Below are 14,597 nucleotides of genomic sequence, written 5' to 3'. Positions count from 1 at the left end.
CATGCGCGAATGCAGTAGTAGCGGCCCTGAACGTTGTGGAGTGAGCCCGCAGCCTTTGGGATTTGCTTCTTCGCCTATATATAGCAGATTTATTTATGCAGAGAACTATCCATCTGTAGATGGTTTGTTTCTGCATGGCCTTGCTCTTCTTCACTGAAGTTAACAGGTCCCACTGCAGAGCCAGCAGCCATGATTTACCAGCAAGATGCAGGAGGTCATAAGACCCAGAAGCCTTAGTAAATCTGAATGAAATCCAGGATAGAACCCGAAACATCAGAATGATAGCCTGAATATTCAGGACTTGCTGCTCCGGAAGATAAACGTGGAACTGCACTGTGTCCAAAATGACTTTGATGGAAGGGAATGTCTGAGAGGGAGTTTGGCATGTTAATAGTGAACCCAGCAAATGCAGACGGTCCGTTGTAGTCTGGAGTTGGCTGCATGGGTTGATCCCACATTTAACAGCCAGTCGTTGAGGTAGGGGAAGACTGGCACCCCTATCCTCCGTAGATAGGCTGCAACCACCACCATTATTTTCATGAGTACCCGAGGGGCCCTAGTGAGGTTAAAGGGGAGTACAGTGAAATGAAAGTGCTTTTGACCCACCGTGAACCACAGGTAAATACTATGGGGCAGCAGGACGGGGATGTAAAAATACAAGCCCTGCAGGTCCGGCATTACCTTCCAATCTCCAGGAACCAGGGCAGACATTACCTGAGCCAATGTGACCATCTTCAAGTTCTGGAAGCACTCCCAAGCAGCGAGAATACCAACCAAATCCTACCTCTAGTGCTGGCATCCTCCTGATGGCTCCTTTGGCCAAAAGAGACTGCTCTTCATGACAGAGCAAAAAGAGATGGTCCTTCGTCAGCCATTCTTGGGATGGTGGAGGAGTTTCCAAAAAGAGTTGGGCATACCCGTTCAGGATGATCTGAAGTACCCACTTTTCAGATGCAATTGCTGACCATTGGGACCGGTGGTGCCTGATTAAGCAGTCAACAAGAAGGTCAAGCTGGATGGAGGACACACTAAAGGGATTTTAAGGCTGCAGTAGCCAGAGGGTGGGGGACTGGATAGCACACTGGTACTGGCTCCAGCGTACTTTCTGGGTTTCACAGCTGCATGCTCGAAGAAGCTGGGCAGACTGCCAAAAGTTTCCCCATCTACGATAGGGGTAAAAGGACTGCTGTAGCAGACGTGTTGGGAGGGAAATGCCAAAGTTTCTGGCAGCGACCCTGCTCTTGCAAACGTGACTGAGTGCCACATTGACCTTATTGCCAAATAGGCAGGAGTCACTGTCAACCAAAGGAGACTGTACATCCCACGAGAACCCAGTGGACCTTAACCAGGCGTTTATATGCAGCCCCACCCCAGAAGTCAGGGCTCTTAACCAGGGAGCCTGTGCTGTCCAATGAGCACTCAATGGCGAACTTTGCTGCATCCCTGCCATCCACCAGAGCTAGGTTGAGGATGGCACATTTTTCTCTGGGTAGCATGGAATGCAGCGGCGCAACCGAATCCCAAAGTGTATGGGAAAATCATCCCAAGAAGCATGAGGTGTTGACCGACCACAGGGCAATCCAGGTGGAAGAAAAGTGCTTCCCAAAGGTGTCCATCCTCTTAGATTACCTATCCGGCGGTGTGGTAGGTAACACGCTCGGGTGAACCTTTGCTGCGGAGGCCTGCACCAACAGGCTCTCAGGCAAGTGTGCTCAGAAAGGAAGGTTGAGACGGTGCTGATGGGCAATCATGATGTACAGGAGCCCCTGTGCAAGGATTTGCTCATGCCCTCCAAAAGCACGTTGGGGGGGGGTACTTTTATTAAAGGAGATCGTGGGTTCAGAAGAGTCCGCCCCAGGTTGAAACCGCTCTATCAAGACATTTGTCTTAATCTCGATAACTGGCATCTGGATATATATGGCATCCACTGCAATGAGCATCATGGTTGCAAAGGATATGCCTTCCTCCAAAACCTGACACGCATGAAGTCGGGGGGAAACCATGCCTGCCGCTGGGGAGGTATCTCAGTCACCGTCATCATCGGGCAGCTCCTCATACCAGTTGTCATGATGTGGATTCTGCAGGGGACCATACGGTGGGAGGAGACTGAAAGCACAATAACAAGAAGGTGAAGTTAAAAAGCGCTTCGACTTCTTTTTGTGGTTTGAACCCTGAGGGTTTAACAGGGGACATCCTATGTACACTCGGAGAAAAGCTCAAAAATATCTACAGAAAGTGAAAAGAAATTGGTGAAAAAGTGACTGAGGTAGCTCTACGGATCAGCACTGTTGGTGTGAAACAAAAGGAACGGATATCATCGCACCAGGGCTACACCTATATAGGCACTGGAACGTTACTTCAGACGTAGCCAAGCCAAATGACCCTACGTACTGGCGCACAGAGATAAAGCTCAAGATTTTCCCGTATCCAGCCTGAAGCCTAGGGAATATTCTAAATTGAGTAATCTGCAGTTAGAAGAGTTATCAAAAAACAAAGCATACCTGTACATCAACAACCTCTTGATATGCTAGAGTAACCCCCTTTCCTCAGGTTCTCGAGCTGTACAAATCTTAGATCATGTTAGTTCTCAGTCAGAACTTAGAACAAAATGAGCCAAATGTATGGTATCTGATGGTCGCAGGGAATAGACGGTCTGGAAATGGATAATCCATACCCTATTTTACTCCCTTAACAGCATCCTCCACACAGGTCTCATATACCCCTCTCTCTGCTGGGAAGGACAGCCCAGGTCAAGATGGTAGCCCTTCATAAACTGCTACATGGCTTGCAGATCTATCTATTACAAATTCCTCTCCTTTTCTTTAGAAGACTCACCTCTTTCATGAGGTTTTTTGTCAAAAGTTAATCAAAAGGGTGGCGATAGGAAAAAGCAACAAGTCTTCCTGCAACAGGGAGTGGAACATGGCTCACTTCACCTCATACTATTGGGCCTTCCACCTATTAACAAATGGCTTTATGTTCTCACGTCTGACCCAATCTACAGAACAGAACCACGAGCATAGAGAGCAGTTTCACTTCTTCACTTATGTGGGAGAAGCCTCCTCCTGGAATTTCCCTAGCAATTTCAGTGGTATTGGACACAGGGACAGCATCACTTTCACAAACTGAATGTGCAGGTAAAGTCACAGGAGAAATACCACTGTGGGTGGATAGTTATCCTTCGTGCTTTAGGGAGGAGACATACTTGGAATATCCACTCTAGTGAAAGTAAACCTTTGGAATCAGATCAAGTTATTCACAGACCTTTGGGAGGAATATGGGCTAGTAAACATTTGGTATACCACTACATGCAAGTCTGCATTTGGCCAACATTGAAGATTCATTCATTCAGCCTACTAGGAGCTAAGCTGATCATGTTGCAAATATCGAAGGAAAGAAAGATCTCCAGAATAAATCAATCCATTATCATAAATAGCTATGAGATATTTGACAGTCTGAGGTGGAAGGGGAAGTGGAGCTCAGCCCCTGGAAGGCCTAAAACTGGATGTTCCACCTCATTGCACCAAGAGAGGAGGTCACCTCTACTAGGTATCATCTGATACAATTTCAATAGTTTTCAGCTTTGCTTCACTACCCAAGGTCTATGATGTATGTGCAAGAGGCCCCTTTCTATATGCCTGAAGTGTTAGATTGAAGGTGAATTCCTCCACACAGTTTGTTCATGCTGAATAATTGCCACCTTTTTTTTTGAGGGGGGGGGGGGTGGAGTGGGATTGTTTACAAGTTATCAGCTGCATCAGTATTACCAAAAAGGTGACATTGCTAAACATACTGGAACTTAAGGGCTTGACTTAAAGCAGAGAAAGCCCTAACTATGTCTAAAATCTACCCATAGTACAGAAAGAAGGGTCCCAGAACAAATGGAAAGTACAGTAGGAATGACTTATGGCAAAAATAAACAGAAATATTCAAATTTGGAGTACATTGTTATTTAATCACAAGGTACTCATATTAAAGTACATTGTATTAGTTCATAAGTTCACAAATAGTAGTGCCCAAACGAATAGAGGAAGGGAGGAAGTGAAAGTGGTAGGAGGTAGTGCAAGGTGAGGAACGTGAAGCAGGTCAAGCGTACTTATTCTCAAACAATATGAAACTTCAGAAATGGCTTAAAGTGAGAGCCAAGCATAGGTACATCAAATGATCATGTAGTTCTAAACAACCAAACTTCTAGAGTGAGCAGTACAATTTGGGCTAGGGATAGAAGTTGATAAGAGAGACGGTTGTCTATGTTTCGACCCAGATAGGAGTAGGGTAGGTTGGCCCTTACAGGTGGGTCTTCATCAGGATGGGGAAGGTTCCCCCCCCTTCCTCTATTCATTGGGCACTACTATTTGTGAACTTATGACCTAATGCAATGTACTTTAATATGAGTGCGAGTACCTTGTGATTAAATAAATGTACTCCTAAGTTGAATATTTCTGTTTATTGTTGCCATAAGTCATTTCTACTGTACTTTCCATTTGTTTTGGGACCCTTCTTTCTGTACTGCTACATACCCAGGTCCCAGGAACTTTCCTATGGGTTTACCCTTCTTTTTGTAACGGAAGATCTAGCCATGGCATACCTCACTAAGCAGGTACTTCTTGATCTACCTCTGCGTACATACGCGACTCGTGGTCAGTTAGATGATGTTTGCTGAGCTCATTCTCTCTGGCGTTTAGGGACCCTGCATGGAGACGGACAGTCAAGCAGATTCCCTTAAGGTCCTGCCAGAGCCTCAGCACCTTCTGGCACAGCAAATTTGAATACCATCGTATTATCCTTCAGAACTTGCACTGGGCTGCCTCTGATGAAATGAAGAAAGCATTGGAAAGCCAGCTGAAAGTTGTATAGCTCCACAATACTGAGGTGCCTCTGCTCCAGAAGACCAGAGGCCTCTGACCTCCATCTCTGCCAGGTGGCCTCGCCTACCTATAGTGGATGCATCAGTCTCAAACGTGAGCTCTGGGTGGAGTACAGAGAAAGGCCTGCTGCAAATAAGGTTGGAACTCTTCATCCATCACTGAAAATCCCCGGTCGTCTTGGATACACAGAAGCTGTCTTCGAGACACAATTAGTGCTGATGAATGCATTGAATAAGCTGACTGACCCGGATCAAATTTTGGAGTCAGGGTTGGATTCAGAATTGGTTCCTCTGAAACCAGGGCCGGTGTCTGTTCGGTAAGAACCACAGTGGAATAAAGCAAATGAGTGGAGGTAGAGCCTGGCGATAGACCAGTAGGAGGCTTTTCCGTCAGCATCAGGACAGGATCCTCCTTCAGAAGTGCGACGGAGGCACAAGCTGATTCACAGGACCCAAAGGTGCTCAGTGAGGGCACAGTATACTCCAGATAAGCTACAGTATTGTATCCATGAAGACCGCTTCCTTCAGCTGTGTTTAGGCCCAGAAAATTCAGTCTGCATTGGCTCCAGCTGTGGATTGGGATTAAAATTAAACTACAGGCCTTTAGAATACGGGCTGTGTGATCTTTCCCTTTAGCAGAAGTGAGGGGGTGGGACTTCTTATGTTTGTGCTGCGGTTTGTACTTAAATGTTGGTAACGAGCCTGCAGCTTGAAGCAGGATAGTTTTTTGTGCTGGCAATGGACAACTTCACCCCCTGCTGCTTGATGGCTTTCAGGTGCATCAAGGAGCATTCACCACATGCTTCCAAATCGTGCTTGGATCAGACATCCATCATATGGGCCTGTAATGTTCACAATCTGAAGCTGATACTCTTCAATGGACACTTCCCTAGCACCCCATCACACAAACACTTATTTTGAGAGTTGGTGAAGAACCACAGAAGTCTGGCAGCAGAGCTCCCTATCCATGTCGAAGGGTGAGGAAAAAAAGGAACTGACATGACAGCCGAAGCGTGGTGCTACATCTGTTCTAGATCACCACTTCCAGAGGTGGGATTATGCCACCGTGGTGCAATTGGGCACCATCTATCGGCAAAATGAAGCAATCGCTGGAAATGTTTATGAGCCCAGTTTTGTGCCTGGAGGATTTTAAAGGGTGAGAAATCAATCGGATCAATTACTCACTTTTCTTCTGTGCTCATACATAATTCACTAAAGCTTTAAAACTGAAACATAAAATCAAATATATTCAGCTATGCAAAGTATTAAAAGCTATTTATTACCTTTGTTTAGTGTGGGGAGAGGTCATGACTTAACGAGAAGTGAAGGTTCAAAAAGGTCTTAATGCCTTTGTTAGACAATCACATTTCATGAAAACTCAAGTGACTGACAGAATTTGAGCGTTTCCACGTTGAGAGCTTAATGGCCAAGATATACATTTGAAGGAACCTTTTTAAATACACTCAACACCTTTTTTCAGGCATAAAGATCTTAACATCTACTGAACACATTGACATTAAATCAAAAAAAGCATGCTTAGTGCAAAGTTCAACATTCATGTCAAGTTTGGTGTAAATCTGCTCATCGATTTTTGCTGTGTTAAAAAAGATGTAAGCAAACTAAAAAAAAAACATTTTCGGGGAAAGTGAAGCTGATCAAGAACTAGAGAGTCGCTATCACAATCTCCTCACCAGGAGTGGCAAAAATTTAGTAATGCATTCCTTTCATCTCCAACTGCTAGACTTCAGAATAATGCACAGCATATGAATTTAAGATATTTCATGCTAATACGTATACATATAAATATATGCACAGAGATATATATATATAGCCATAAAAAAATTGAAGAGAAAGGAAAGCAAGTGTGATATACATATAATGGCAATGCAACAGAAAATAAAACATGAAATTCCCAAGGAAATGTGCACACTCAGTTTCACCTTTCAACACCAACGTAATTGCAAATAATGCTAAACAGGTTTATAGCATAGCACTTTCAAAAATATACAACCTCAGGAATTTAATTTACATGAATTACATATGATAGGAAACCAAGTTTTAAACCACAAAGGCATGCAAAAACAACAATCAATACACAGAGTACTATCATACAATGACACACATGGGTTGTATGGCGTAAAATATCATAGGGTGAGAATAAAAAAAATACAATATATTCCCACAGAAAACATACGATTCTGCATTTACCATTTCTATTTATTAACGCTTTGGCTACTTAGTCACGTGACAAATGCACAGCCATGAACATGCTCATTCACTTTCTCTTTGATGCCTCATAATCACCTTTAACAACTTGTACGTGTTACGTTTTGAGTTAGTACAGCATGGTGGGAGATTAGGTGAAGGTAGTAACTTGCAATTTGTGTAGGTGTGTTATGGGTTACAGTTAAGTGCTTATGATGGTGCTGAAGGGTGAGACTAAAGACATACCGTAACTTTTGAATTTCAAGTATTTTCAGATGCAGGTATATGTTGAGAATGGGAAGCGTGGTTATTTGTTTTAGTGGATGGGTGTATGATGGTAGGGCGTGTTCTGTTAAACTCTGTGCCGTGGGACTGATGTTGATTGGTCTGATAAAGAGTGTGAGATCTAGGACGGCATGGGAGGGTAATAATGATAACCAGGGCATGGGGTCTATGATGGTAATTGAGTTAATTGTGGTGAGGGGGTCTATGATGGTGAAGGCACACAGTTACTGTTTGACGGTGTCAGTGTAAGGTGTGTGTGTATTATGGGGGGTGTCAGATGGTGTGAAGGTGTTAGAAGATGCTACAATCAGGGCAGTTACAAAGAGAAACACATGCTAATTAACAAATACATACTTTTGCTATGATCACTTCTTTCCGCAGGATCTTCATAGCATAGTAACGCCCAGAGGCCTTTTCTCGGACCAAGATTACTTTCCCAAATGTGCCTTTTCCTAGCAGTTTCAGGTAGTCAAAATCATTCATGGTCTGAAAAACAACAAACAGGCAAGAAATGAGGGAGCAGAAATTACACTCAAATCCACGGTATTGCATCCATTTGAAAAATGAGGCTAACGGCATGAACCCCTTTGCCACAATACTGATATAGAAAAGATGGCAGATCAAACTGTCCAATCTCATCCCCTTCAATCACCTGCTGAATGTATTGAAAACGTCAGTTCATCACTGGTAAAATGCGTACGAAATGGCAGACTGCAGTGAAAAAAGTAGAAATATGCCAAGAAGATCATTTGTGCAGCTTAAAGCTTTCCTTAAGGCTTAAGGAGTGCTGTAATGAGTGCGTAGAGTGGGGGCTGAGTGCAGAGGGTATGTTTCTTTTAGTATGTGAAGTCTCTTCCATGTATATGTTGGGCATAGACTGTGTTGCAGAGTTAATTCCCCTGTGGAGTAGGGGCTGAAAGAAGAAGTGGAGGAGAAGATATGTCTCAGTGTGAATGTCCTACCCCCTACCAGTTTAGGGGGGGTTGATATCTATAACACTGTCATGTGACAGTGTGCTCTGAAGACCATGAGCTGATTTGCAGATAATTTGTAGAGGTAAACTGGCTGTAAATGCACATGTAACTCCCTTGTTCCCACCTTCACTTATAATGTTTTGTTAGTCCTTGCACAACAGTGTTTATTTGTTTGCACTATCCTTCTTGCAATTGCAATGTTGGTCACTGCTAAGACCTATGGGGAATGTGCCAAAAAAACTGCGAACTTTCTAATGAATTGGGCTTGTTGCATATAGTACATCACTTCCCTCCTGACATCTAATGTGTCTAGTGCCTTTATGTTGAATTGTTCAGCTTCTTGCAGAAAGCCAGTTGTGGTATATCTGATAAATGTGAAAGGGTAATGTTACAAAGCTTTGAACCTGTTCTCATAACTTTTGTGTTCCCATAATAGGTTTGTCTTTGCAGATAGAGGGTTATGGTGCTTGTATGGTGAATGCTTGTAACGCCTATGACCTTGAGTGATGTGATCTCTACAAGCAAAGCTGTCTTTGAGGTACTTCAGTCTATTGTTATGCGTGGTTTCTTCTGTCTCTCTATATCAGAGAGCCCCACCATATGCCATTGCCCAGTGAGAAAGACTTTGTCTGCGTATTAAGAATCTTGTGTTTAAAAAGGAGCAGACAAAACAATCTTCTAACTTATCACACTCTGGCAGGCAGAACGTACATACTGGGTGCCGTTAAGGGTGAACTTCATATGACAGTTGTGTCAACTTGAAAAGCGTGCTTATACTACAAAATGGAATTGAGGAACCTCCGTGACCCCACCACCATCAACTGTCATTCGCAAACTAAGTCGAAGCTCCCCCAGGGAAATAACCCAAAACTTGGGACGACTGAAAAGCCAGAAACCGGTCCTAGGAAGCTTGTTTCCGGTCCAGGGAAGGCATGGCTTGGCAGTTCGGGCTGGACTGTTCCCATGAGGCACAGGGTCAGACTGATTTGCATATGGCCATGTCTGAACTGGGGTGGCAGAGTGGGCTAAAGAACGGTGATGGATTAAACCCAGATCTCTTGACTGGGTGTCAGTGTTTGATTGGTTCAGATGATCCGTCCATCACCACCCCCTTTTGTACCGCTTTGTTTGCCATAAGTTGGCAGGGTATGCTCAGACGTGAGTCCCTTGCTCACTTTGCCACTAGATTCAAGCAAGCCTGGCTGAAGACGGCTGAAATGCCAGAAACCGGTCCTAGGAAGCTTGTTTCCGGTCCAGGGAAGGCATGGCTTGGCAGTTCAGGCTGGACTGTTCCCGTGAGGCACAGGGTCAGACTGATTTGCATATGGCCATGTCTGAACTGGGGTGGCAGAGTGGGATAAAGAACGGTGATGGATTCAACCCAGATCTCATGACTGGGTGTGAGTGTTTGATTGGTTCAGATGCTCCGTCCATCACCACCCCCTTTTGAACACTTATGGAATGTAACGTGCATCACTATTCTGTTAGTTTTGTGACCAAGGGAGATTTGAGGGTTACATGTGAAACAACAAGCTGAAAACTGATGGCTATTGAGAAGTTACTTTTTTGTGTGTGCTGTATGTGTGTTTCACATGCAGTGAAGCAGCGGTTAAAGCAGTGTCCTTTTTTTCTAATGCAGTAGATAATGCAAAGTAGAAGATGACCAATATTTTTTTTACATGCAAGGAAGGTATGGTGTAACTTTATGTGTACGATTGGCCAGCACATAGCCAATATGAATGCATCTAAACAATCCTTCTAGCTGTTCCTGATTTAGAAATGGCACACCACTCACATGGTTGTGCAGATACAAGAAACTGTCTTATTTTCATATAACGTTTAGAACAAGTAGTATACAAATCCTCGGAATAAGGAGTTGTGGTCTAGTGATTTTCTAGTGGACTTCAAACCCCAGCCTCTTAGAGCTCGATTGAAATATCATATGATTCTGGGCAACAACAAAAACATCCTGTGCCTAAACTGTAAATATGTAAAAAGCAAAATTCAAAGACAATGTATAGTGGTAGATACATAACAATACCTACATAGAATATAAGCTCCCCCTAACACGGAGTACAGGTAGCCATCTCTCAGCAATATTCCGGGAATTAGAAGGAAAACAAATGTTGGCAAATTAAGGGATTTGTGCATGAAAAAAAACTGGGGACAGCTTTAGGTACAAATCTGTGGTTTATAAAGGATACTCCTCAATCTTAATTTTTTCAGGTGACAAAGCCTACAATTCACTGACTTAACAATTAGATAACAGACACCAAAAGATTACTTTCAATAGTTCTTGCAGAACCCATTAGTTCGAAAGGTGGGCCCACAAGTCATGACAACATTTAATTCACACACTGGCTATCAAAGCATCCTTGGTGAAATTACCGTTATATTTTTCTTTCACACAAAAGCTCTTATGCAATCCTAAAATGGATGCACTTTGTGTATTTTGTAAGAAGGATACAGTAACTGCGAAATCAGCTTACTTTATTTGAAAAGGAAGCCTGAATTTTATGATGTAAAATGCAATTTGTTAAAGGCCTGCACAAGTGCAAGCATGAAGTAGATCTATACTGCGTGTAATGCAACCGTTCGCAACATAAGCTTTGTCTGGTGGATTAACGTTTCTCGTCAAGCTTTCTTAAGACTCCCAAACATTCTTTGGAAGCTGGAAGTAGCCAAATTCTCAGGGGCCGTATCACCATGGTCACTATTTAAAAGATTCAAGACCTTGCCCCTCTATTGGCTAAGCAAATCTAACTGATGTAGTTACTTTCAAAATAGATTGACTAACTTATCAAAAAGAAAAGAGAACCATAGCTGGTGAGATCAGATTGAAGCCAATGAGCATCATTGCCTGAGGAGTCTAGCACATCTTACGTATTACACGTGAAAGAGGGGGAACAGGTGGCAATCTCTCCTGGCATTTTGTGTTGTCACTTATGTGATCCCCCAACATTTTGTAAATCTCTTGATTTCTGCTTAGGAGATCTGCAAAATCACACTCCACTCCAGGAGAGAACAGTAATGGCTGAGTGCAGGGCATGAAACCAATTACTTACTTCTGAAGCACGTTTTGCAACTTGGAGCTCTTCGAGATAACAAGCCAAGCATTTCGATGTCATGTAGTGGTTTGGAAAGGAAGAGTTTATTCACCATCTGTTTCCTGCTGAGCATCAACCAGGGCAAAGCCAGTATGACTCACTAGGTCGCCGAATATAAGCCCACAATGTCCCCTATCATGGTAGTCATTTTAGAGCCTTTTTTATTTGCAAAACCATTGATGCAGGCAAGTAACTACTTTCTTTTGCAGCATAAATCTCTTCTAGATCCACATGCTGTGGATTGACTATTTAGCAGTATATTTTGCCTTCAGGAATATAGCCCAAAGATGGGGAATAGCTAAGTAAATGTTCAAGCAGTGTTTGGCCTACAATTGTTCCTCTTCTTGGTTCTACACCTATACAGTAGTGTTTAGGGAAAGTGTGTTTTGATGACCATGTCACTTCAAAGCATGTGTTGCAATGATATATTAGCCACAATGCCAGAGTTGCCCCTTTATTTCTAGAGCATTTGGTGCCGGTAGCATACCCTCTTGAAGCCATTTACCTGGTTTTCTCTGTAACTCAAAAGGCGTTTTTGGTCTGACTGGGCTGCTGCAAATTTGTAGACTATGTGGCTCACTACACTGAAGTTTGCCTCTGAAACCAGGATGTACAAGGCTGAATTTTTAGGCCTCTCCTTTTTGTGGCATCTCCTCCTGTAAAGGCACATCTCGTCGTATGCAATACTTCTATTACCGTAGCAGTTTTGTTTGCCATTTTCATGTATTCCACGAGGTGGTCAACTTCTTGGCCAAATAAATAACTGCCTTGGAAGGGCATATCCAGTTTGTTTGACTGCACTTTCGTTTTAAACCAGAGATACATAACTAGGCACACGTACACGAAACAGCTTCTTTTGTGAGTTGTTTGCTGGCCATGTCCAAAGATTCCAAAGTTAATTTTAAACACAACTTTGATATAATCTTCCCCTCTTCTACTATACATTTTGCCTGCATCTCAAATTCTTCAAGGAGGTTGCTTAATCAAGTCCTCCGTATCATCATATTGTTGGTGTACGTATCTATTAAAACAATGGAGTTGGCTATGTGCCCTTAAATACCAGCAGCTCTCTCCATTTTCCTGCGTACACCCTCCAGCCTCTTAATATCTTAAAAGCTGAGAATTCTACCCTTTTCCTTCCACAGTAAAACGGGTTCCACTTGTGCTTTCATGTACTGTTGGTCCAAGGTGGATGGAACCGTTTTTGTGTTCGATTGTGTGCTTTGCTTCAAGAAAGCATGGTAGCATGGGGAGGTATTAACATCTATGCAGAGGACCGGACATATTTAACAGGAAACAAGGCTCACATTCTACGTACTTTTGGACACCAACTCATCTGCTGCTCTTTTGACTACCCCATACTGAGAGTGCTGGCTTTTGAGGTAAGACGCGGTTTTCCTCACATCCAATTTATATTTATTTTGAGAGGACCACTGCTAGTTTTGCTGCCCTGGTGTTAATCGCTATTGGATTGTCACTCTAACTGCCTGGGGAGAGCTGCTGCGGGTTTGCCGCTGCAGCTGAGGGCTAAGATTCCTACAATCCCTTGGGCCTTTGACACCTGGGCTTAATTGGCTTGCACTGATATAGGCGGGATGCTCGTCCGCAGCGCAGGACGGGCCGGGTGAAGCTCGGGCCAAAGACAGGCCCATCCTGCACCCATCAGCGACAGGAAGAGATAGGGCAGGGCCACGCAGTTGGCTCGGCTGAGTAGATTTATCTGCCCCGTGGACCATTGGATAATGCTTGGTTATTGAGGTTTGTGAAACTTTGCCCCCCTTGATTTCATCACCGTTCAACTGCAACCAACGTTAATCTCTAAGTTAGGTTTTTGGCTCAGACTTGGGCTGACTGAGCGGAAGGGGAAAACCTCATTAGTGAATTGCTTAGTTTTGTTTGGTACTGAATGTATGTTCTTTCTCTTTTTAAATATATTGGACTTGATTTTATTTTTAAGTGAGTTTTGAAGTTTAATGAGCACTTAGGATGTGAAAAAATGGGGAAAAGAAAACACCCAAGGACGGCAACTAAATCACTTAACAAAACCCTAGCATCCATTATAAATTACAGGATTATGTTACATACCCAGTAAGCATTAGTTCTTGGCATATAGAGCTGTAGAGTCACATGCTTTGCATACTCCTGCCATCTAGTGTTGGGTCCGGATGTTTGAAAGTTGTTTTTCTTCGAAGAAGTCTTTTGAGTCACGAGGTAAGGCGACTCCTTTCGGTGATCGTGTGCATGAGCAACGACTCCATTGTTAGATTGTTTTCCTGCAAGAGGGTGAGAATGGAGTGAGTGTAGTAAAGAGATGTCCCTGTGTAGATATGAAAACAATGAGAACTGCAACAACTACAGGTGCCCGGGGAGGAGGGTGGGCGCATGCCAATCTACAGCTCTACATGTCAAGAACAGATGCTTCCTGGGTAAGTAACATAATCCGATTGAGGCGTGTGTGCTGTAGATACACATGCTTTGCATAGACTATATTGCAGTATTCTCACAAAGCGGTGGCTAACCAGTAGTTGTTTTAGTTGTCTGGAAAAGTGTTTTTAGCACTACTTGCCCTACATTGGCTTGTTGGAGTGCTAGTACATCCATACAGTAGTGTTTGGTAAATGTGTGTGGTGTAGACCTTGTTGCTGTTTTACAAATGTCAGCTATAGGAATGTTACCTAAAAGGCCATAGATGCCCCTATTTTTCAAATGGGATGCACTCTAGGGGGTATAAAGTTCTTTCAGCGTTTGCGTAGCAGGTTTGAATGCACTTAACAATCCATCTTGAAATGCCAGATTTAGAAATAGGATTGCCTTTGTGAGGTGGTGTAAATGAAACAAACAGTTGCTTTGTTTTAAGAAAATCTTTTGTTCTTTCTATATAATACAATAAAGCTCTATTGAGACCAAGTGTGTGAAGAGCTCGTTCAGCTACTGAATCAGGTTGAGGAAAGCACACAGTTAACTCAACTGATTGGTTAATATGGAAAGCACAACACACTTTGGGAAGGAATCTGGATTGGTGCGAAGAACTAACCTACCTTTATGGAGCTGAAAGAAGGGTTCTTCTAAGGTTAATGCCTGTAGCTCAACAACTTTTCTTAATGAAGTGATTGCAATTAGAAATGCAACTTTCCATGAGAGAAACTGCAAAGGGCACTC

The 14,597-nt window shown here is 43.2% G+C and overlaps 1 protein-coding gene across 3 annotated transcripts in view; it reads right to left on the bottom strand.

The window, feature by feature from the left end:
• The window catches only part of AKT2 (AKT serine/threonine kinase 2), a 475,180-nt gene that overhangs the window by 111,488 nt on the left and 349,095 nt on the right, over window positions 1-14,597 (bottom strand). For all 3 annotated transcript variants that reach the window (XM_078660662.1, XM_078660664.1, XM_078660663.1), the window contains one exon: window positions 7,712-7,843. In XM_078660662.1, the coding sequence (XP_078516788.1) occupies window positions 7,712-7,843 (132 nt within the window). The remainder of the gene's footprint in view (window positions 1-7,711; window positions 7,844-14,597) is intronic.

The sequence above is a fragment of the Lissotriton helveticus genome, chromosome 9, assembly GCF_964261635.1.
Source record: "Lissotriton helveticus chromosome 9, aLisHel1.1, whole genome shotgun sequence".
NCBI classification, from domain to species: Eukaryota; Metazoa; Chordata; class Amphibia; order Caudata; family Salamandridae; genus Lissotriton; species Lissotriton helveticus.
This window is presented reverse-complemented; position numbering and strand designations above follow the sequence as displayed.